At 45.0% G+C, this 8,348-nt stretch overlaps 1 protein-coding gene across 1 annotated transcript in view; it reads right to left on the bottom strand.

Annotated features, from left to right (window-relative positions):
• The window catches only part of LOC143315259 (calcium-activated potassium channel subunit beta-4-like), a 27,753-nt gene extending 23,368 nt beyond the window's left edge, over positions 1 to 4,385 (bottom strand). The window contains exon 1 of the mRNA XM_076722859.1: positions 4,103 to 4,385. Within this exon, the coding sequence (XP_076578974.1) occupies positions 4,103 to 4,267 (165 nt within the window). The 5' untranslated portion in view covers positions 4,268 to 4,385. The remainder of the gene's footprint in view (positions 1 to 4,102) is intronic.
• Between the last annotated feature and the right edge of the window lie 3,963 nt (positions 4,386 to 8,348).

The following is an 8,348-nucleotide window of genomic DNA, read 5'->3' as shown; positions in this document are numbered from 1 at the left end:
TGTTTGTACAGTTCAGTCGAGCTGCTCTTAGAGACTCACTGCATATACTGTTAGCATGTTAGCATGCCAGGCTAACTAACGCTCCTCCCACAGTTGTAACCAGGAGGTCCTTCCAAGGCCGAGGAGCTTTCATTGGTTAACTATGATAGTTTGTGGGATTACAGGTGTAGTATTTCTGTCCTGGATGCAATCAGACTTTAAGCTAATGCTAATGGTTCCATCCTGCTCTAACTTAGATTTGGGGCCAAGTTACCTGAAATAGCTTCACATTTGGCAGACATGTCCGTTAGTGCTCACCCTATAAACCTTTTCTAAAATTAAAAGTGAATAAATACTGTTTGAAAATGCAAACAAGTACGCAGCAAAACAAGGTCAGACTATCAATCTGATCTTATACTTGTCCTGATAACATTCGTGCTGACTAGCTCTACACTGAAATACAAGAAGAATGATGTTTATGTTCATGTCCTCTGTACGGATGTCAGGTAATGATGCTGACTTTTACCCCAAACCTGTTAGCTTTAGCCTCATTCTGCTAGCATGAAATCATCTCATGTATGTAGCCACCAAGTACATATTTAAACATGTTCATACCATTTCCAGTTTTAAAATAAGTAAACTTAAAACATTAGTTAGCCATAGATAGTCTTTTCAATCAACTCATGGAACATGTATTGTTAGCTGCCGGTGACTAAGCTAAGCCAAGTCAGTTTACTGGAAATATGAATTCACATACAGCTGTTTAAAATGTGTGTGGACACAGAATAAATCCAGATAATGACCAGAGTGATTAAGAGGTTTAAATGTAAATCAAGATCGATGCCTGAATTTCTTCTCTGCTCATTAACACACTGAAGCGGCAGCTGCAGGCAGGAATAGAAATATCAATAAATGGTAAATACACAATCAATCACACAGATTTGATAACAGTCAGACCTTTTTTCATCACTGAAGAGGTCAGAAACTGCAATAACGTCCAAATATTGTGATTTATGTGGCGTTAAGCTGTGGATTAGTGGCTGGCAGAGAAGACGGACGCCGCACGAGTTTGGATTGTGTGATTTATAGATGAGAAACAAAAACCTTCCACTCTCTGTAATGCACAAACATTATTTCAGGCCGGGGCAATAAGCTAACAGTCGAATAAATCAGCCTGGTATGAATTCATCATCCACAGTGAACAGCCAGGAGTGCAGGCTGCAGCAGGCTGTAATTCATGCCATGAAAACTCCCAAAGCTCCAAAACGCTGTGCAAACACTTCTAACGATCCTCAGAGGAAAGTGATGCAGCGTCGAGGAACCGAACGACCTGAAGCCGGACAAACCCGCTTTGCATCGACCGAGATTCAGATAAATGAGCCGAGCTTCGGCTGAGACGTCGTTTCAAACAGTATTTTGAGATCACTGACTGGTTTGGTTGTTTTCCAGCTGTTCAAACAGCTGTCAATGAGCTTCACCACAAATCGACTCTGACCGCAACAAACGTATGATTCTCTGATTTGATGGGCTCCCAAAGCAGAAGAAGAACCCGACCGTGTCGGTGAAGCTGCACTTTCACATTCACCAGATGTTAATACAACCTATGATCAACCAATCACGCTATGAAAGCAGGAAGGTCAGTTTTCACTGCAGCAGCTTATTGGAGCTGATTGATGAGAATCAGCTGATGAATCATGAGATAAAACTTAAACCTGCTGGTGGACCTACATGTAAACTCAGGGATCAGACGGTCTCTTTTGGTTCCATAGAAAAGCTCAGGAAGCGTCTGCACGCTGCTCTTCATCAGAGAGCATTCAGACATTTATCAAACACCAGCTCGTCTACATCCTGGAAGTCTTTGCTCTTGTAAAACAGGAAACTCGTCCAATAAAGCGGAACTTTTGTGAAGGTTTGCTTTGGAGTGTGGAACGGGCTCAGTGTTTTCAGAGGGCAGGAATGGAGGCAAAGAACATGCCGCACTAGAAACGTTACCTGGACAAGTGTCACAAAGGTGAGATTTATGTTTTACCAGAAGAGTTTTCAAACAGTTTTCTACTGTTTTATACGACAAAAAGCTTTGAGGATGAAGCCTCTTTGGTTTGGTGTCGGGTTAACTTCCATCCATCCCTCCATTTTCCGTCTCTTGTCCGGGGCCAGACGGGCATCAGGCAGGTGGTCCACAGGTCAGTCCGAGGTATTTGCAGGCCAGGTGAGATGTATAATCTCTCCTCCGTGATCTGGGTCTAAAACCTCCAAAGGAAGGCGTCCAGGAGGATCAGCTGCTTCCCTGGGAACCATCTGACTCCCACACAGTGGATGAGACTGAGTTATTTAGCTTCATCCAACAGGGACCACGAGTCTGTCACGACTGTCCATCTGATCAGAGCGTCACGCAACATGAAACAGACTCTGGGATGAGTTTAAAACTTCAGGAAATCAGCTTTTAGCTCAGTAATCTCGATTTTATATCAGGGTAAATAAAATTGAGTGGTGAATTCACAAAGACAGAAAATTAATTTAGAGAGAGTTGACAATGAAGCCACAGATGAAACGAACCTGCCAACACGAAAACAGCTGCATTTGAAACAGGAAGCGGCATGATGACACTGTGCTGACATTACACAGGTCTGCTCACCGGCCAATGAAAGCTCAGACTGATCTCCAAACTGCTCAGCCGCCCTCAAAGATCATCACCATCATCATCACCTTCACCACACGCTACAGAGAGATTAGCTCACTTCAGCTGCGACAGGCCGGCTCCGTTTCTCACATGACGTCAGGTGCGTTTAACTACCTGCATTTCATTTTCACACCTTAGGAAACAGGACTGACGCTCGCTGACGTTAACCACCGCAGACCATTAAGCACTGATGTGATTTGATGCTGTAACTGCTCCAGAAACCACAGCAGAGGAGGCCGTGTGACTTCCTCAGGTGTGATCCATGACATGATTAGAAGAACCTGTTTAAAGCCTGAACGGACTCGACTCGTCAGCCTGGACCAAAGTGGTTTCCAGCTGATGTTTGCATCCCTCGAGCCGTGCAGCCAGTGAGGCTAAAAACAGGCAGAGCATCAAGAGGTGACAGTGTGACGGATGATTGACGGCTCGGTGTGACTGATCCTGTCAGATCACATGAGTCTCATCATCGTCCCTGTCCATCTCATCACCATTAGAAGACATGAACTCAACCTGAGTCACATGGTGCTGATTCTGACATCAGCGTTTCATCATCAATAACAATGATCAAGTACCAACACATCAACACATCGCCAGTGTCTGCAGTACAATGTGTGTGTGTGTGTGTGTGTATACACACACACACACACACACATATATATATATATATAAAATCAGAATGATGCTCAGAGCAAAAAACACTCACACAAGAGCAAATACTTCAATCACCTCAAATTAATAAATCGTTTTTAGGAACGATTGATTGGCAGATCAATAACACGATTAGATCATAACAACACGATATACATGACTTGAACGTCTCCTTTTGTCCATCAAACAGCACAAAACAAGCAAATATTCACTTTACTGAGATAAAAAAGCTGAGAAACGCAGCTGGAAACAGAATCACTGAACATTTGACCCATTGATTATCTGCTAATAACTGATCAGTTCTTCCAGCTCTGCCAAGAATCATGATTAACTAATAAACAGTACTATTACTACTAATCACTGCAACTACTTCAAAGTTTTACAGCCACTAGTCTTAATATTGATACTAACAAAATACCTGTAATACTCAATATGGCCATAACATCTGGTACTTGTACTACTAAAAGCTTAAAAATACTGATAATAACCTTCTGTGATACTACGCTGACAGTACTAATACTGCTGCTCTTAGTGACAACAGTACTGATACTCAATACTGCTTCTGACTGAATGAAAATACTTCATCTAATACCAATAATTACTGATATTTGTACCACACTGTAAGAAGTTTCAGCCAGTGACACCAGAAATAACGATAAAAGTGAACTAATGCTGACTCCACCAACCCTCACACTACTACTACTAATACTACTGCTAACAGTACGACATGAACCACAGCCGCCGCCGGCGTAGCAGCCCCGGCGGCGGCTGCTCGGAGCTGGTGGCCGGGCTCACCGTGCAGTTGGCCGGCTTGCTCTGGAGGCTCTGCAGGGTCGGGCTGAGCCAGCAGAAGCCGAGGATGAAGAGGCTGAGGATCCCGCAGGCGATCAGGAACAGACCCAGCCGGATGCTCTTGTCCTCGGCCTCGGAGTACTCGTACGATACCCGCATCTTCGCCATGGCAGCCCCGCGGAGACCTCCGCCGGCATGGAGAGGAGAACCGGAGGAAGAGGAGGAGAGAGAGGGAGGTGGCTGGAGGGTGAAGGCGGAGGAGGAGGAGGCGACGCTGTTTGCTGCTGCTGAGTTTAAACAGCGGCTGCTTTCTGTGTCTGAATGTGTTTCATCAGTTTCATTTATCCTCCTCCTCCTCCTCCTCCTCCTCCTCTCCGCTCCATACTCTGCTGCTTCTTCCTCCCTCCTCCTCTTCCTCCTCCCTCTTTCGCTTTCTATCGTTTGTCTAATTTTAATAAATGTGTCTCCAGTGGTGGAAGAAGTATACAGGTCTTTACACTTTGAAGTGAAAGTAGTAATTCCACTGTGTACAAATACTCACAACTGTTACAAAGTACCTAACAAGTACTTAAATTTGAGGTACTTGTATTTTGAGTATTTCCATTTTTTTGATTCTTAAAACTCCACATCTCAGAGGGAAATACTGTGCTTTTCACTTCATTGCAGTTTTTTCACTGCAAAGTAAAACTACTAAAATTCAAAGAAGCTGAGGTTGCAGGTCACTGAGTACTTCTACTCAGAAAACAAAATACTGGAGAACCGTCAAATCTGACCTGATCAGAATGCCTTTATCAGTCCCCCGAAGGAGAAATTCCATGTCAGTTACATCCCGTCCAAGAAACACAAAAAAGACAGTGACACATAACAGGGGAGGACAGGAGCGGGAGAACTGGTGGTGGCGCCAGATGCGAAGTTAAAGGCTGACCTCAGTCATCAGGGTTCAACCGCTGGTGACCAGGAACGTCCGAAGCGATGAAGGACACGAGCCACAGACCGTCCAGCTGTGCAGCTTTTTCAGTTCTCTGGTCCTCGGCCGGAGGGTCCCGGTTCTCGGCCGGAGGGTCCTGGTCCTCGGCGTCAGGTTCAAACACTAAAAGCGTGATTCTCTTTGTGTGCAGGGCTTAGAGTTAAAGCACGCGCTGTGATTGGCCGGCTGTATGCAGGTGAGACAGGAGTTTTTCTGCCTCTTGTTTTTTTTTTGGTTACTGTGCAATGAATACCACGTGTCTCTGAGATTATCTTTTCTTGAAAAGTTGACTTTGTGGAGATATGTGGTTTTCACAGGGCGGCAGCACAAATCCCAGCAGGAGGTCCAACTTCTGGATTAAAGACTGGAGGACAGAATGGACACATTCGTCCAGGTGTCCACATACTTTTGGCGCCGTGTTGGTTGAGGTTTCTATGGTTTCAGCTCTCCCTCTCATTCGTTCTCCCTCCTCCTTCTCTACCCCCCCCCCCCCCCCCCCCCCCCACACACACACACACACACACACACAGGGTGAGTGCTGCTCGGTCGTACGGAAGCCTGATGATTCAATCCAGATGTGTGTTTCATCTCGCCGCTGGCTGCTTGTTGTTCTCTCTGTTACATGCAGGATGAGATAAGCCTCTTAGCCGGGGGGCATCACAGGAACATCCTCTGTGTCTCAGGCCACCAGGACAAACATGTTCAGTCCACAGCAGCTGGTGATTTCTGCTCCGTCACTGAGCAGAGAGCGATTAAACTGTGAAGATAATGAGCCGAGTATCAACACGACGATCAAACATACTGAAATTAGGGTTCAGTTTGTCAAGATGAGCCGATGTGGAGTCAGACTGACTTTCTTCTTCAGGTGTTTCTAGAAAGAAGCTGCCAAAACAACCTCCAAGTAGAAATCTTGAGCTTTCAGTCAGGTCACATGATCTTCGTGAGCAGATGAAATGTGGAAACTGTAGATGTTCAGAACCTCAGCTGGACCCAGTCATGACACTCTCACCTGTTTACCTGTGGGATGTTCCAAACAGGTGTTTTTGGACTTTCCCACTCTGTGAAATGTATTGATTTCTCTCAGCGAAGAGACAAGTGAGTGAAGGCACCTGTTGACAAGCCAGCACACACACACACACACACACACACACACACTCACTCACACACACACACTCACACACACACACACACACACACACACACACACACACACACACTCTTTTGGGTCTCGTCTGCTGATTCGCTGCTTTCTTTGTCTGATATGAGAATAAAATGAAACTGTTGGACAAAGAAAACAATATGAATACTGATCATCAGATGGGTCAATAATGAAAATAATCATTTGTTGTAAATATGCAGGATGAAATTCAAAGCATCAAAGTCCCAAAATGTGCCAGATCTTCATCCTCCAACTGCCCTATACAGTGAAACAGGTCACTGGACTCTGAATAGGGAAGTACTTCTTCATTAAAACGGTGAATAATGAGAAGCAGCACCGTCGACCTTTGACCTTCCACCTCAGTCCAGGAGGGACATCTCTGTCTGCCTCGGCCTGGCGCGCGGGTGATCATGAGGCATGTGGCGGGATTATTATCATCTGTGCGGATCAAAAGATTACAAATGATAACGGACATCAGCGTGGAGGCTCGGGCCACGTGTCTGTGCACGCGACCAACGGCAGAGCTCACAGATACCTGCTAATCACTCACAGCCTGCATCTGACAGCAGGTCAGGTCGATCCGCGTCTCCTGACGCGCCAAAGACGCAAACTGTGTGGGACAGACGCGTTGGAAAGGAGACAGGTCCTCAGAGGACGGGATTTGCCCCGCGTCACGTGACTCGAATCAGCAGCCACACGATGCCACCAGGCGGAGAGCCGCTGCGGAGGCGACACGAGGCTGGAGTCTGGCGAGGCTGGCGCGTCCGTGCGGCGCGCGCGGAGACAGGCTCAGATTGAAGACAAACACGGGACAAAGTCCTGAAATGATCACACAGTCTGCTGGTTCTTCGACCACGACCGACGATTTATGTCCTTTATAGAAACGTTTACTTCACTTTGTTCTGTTTTTTAAGATTTCACTTTCCCTTTGAGTCTGAAAGACAAGAAAAAACCAAAAACAGAACGAAAGTAAAAAAGAAACAGAATGAATTAATCTGTCATTTCATTGATTTTTATATTATTATTTTTATATTGAATATTATTATTTATTTCATGTCCTTGTTTTTTATATTAATGTATTTTCTAACTTGTGTTCTCTTATTTCACTCCTAAAGACTTTCCTATTATTGTTATGACTATTATCATTATGATTATTGTTATTATTATTATTATCATTGTTGTTGTTGTTGTTGTTGTTGTTGTTGTTGTTGTTGTAGCAGAGAACAGAAACTCTGCTGAATGATGTCTGATCAGCTCAGTGTCCTCACGTCCACTTGTGGAAACTGTCTTTAGAAGAAAATGAAGAATTGCACATCTTCATCTTCATCTTCACATCATGAAGGTGTTGATGAAGAGAATTTCTGTCAAACACCTGCTGGCTGCAGATTAATAGAAGAGAATCAGGCCGAATAATCGAGAGCTGATTTACCGAACAATTAATCAATAGAACCAATCAGACGTGTTTTTCTCACACTGATGAAGAGGAGGCAGGTCGCGCTGCGGTCGTGGGCTCCTTGTTGTTGTCCTGTTGACTGATGTTCGGTCTCATGTTGTGAGACAGAACACAGAGCTCGTGAACAAGTGAAGCTTCATGTCTCACCTTCACCCACTCGCTCGGTGTCCTTCAGCTCGGTGACGTAACCGTTGTCTCAAAGTTAAGGACAGTCAGAGAGACGTCAGCTGAGGGGAGGACAGGGAGCGCTGGACGCTCTCTGTCTGCAGGACAAACGCACACTTTAAGGTTCAGATGCTCTCCAGACCTTCAGTTTATCATCACTGATGATGATGATGAAGGTGATGAAGAAGTGGTGGCAGCTCACCTGGTTGACGAAGACCAGGGATGAAGGCTGAGACGTTGCTTCTGTCTGAGGAAGAAGAAATGACAGAGACAGTCAAAATCTGACGTTTGAGAAGGCGCAAAGAGCAAATTTTGTCATTTTGGTTTGAGAAATCAAAAGATGAGTCGATTATTGACTTCCTCTCAATGGACTTATCGATTAATCGTTATGGCAACAGTCACAGTCTGTTTACTGCAAGTACACAAACAGTTTATCTCGTGATCCTTCAGGAATACAAAGTGAAGTATTTAAACCTCGCTTCAAAGTACTTTTGATCCCTCAAAA

Source organism: Chaetodon auriga, chromosome 22 (assembly GCF_051107435.1).
Source record: "Chaetodon auriga isolate fChaAug3 chromosome 22, fChaAug3.hap1, whole genome shotgun sequence".
Taxonomy (NCBI): domain Eukaryota; kingdom Metazoa; phylum Chordata; class Actinopteri; order Chaetodontiformes; family Chaetodontidae; genus Chaetodon; species Chaetodon auriga.
This window is presented reverse-complemented; position numbering and strand designations above follow the sequence as displayed.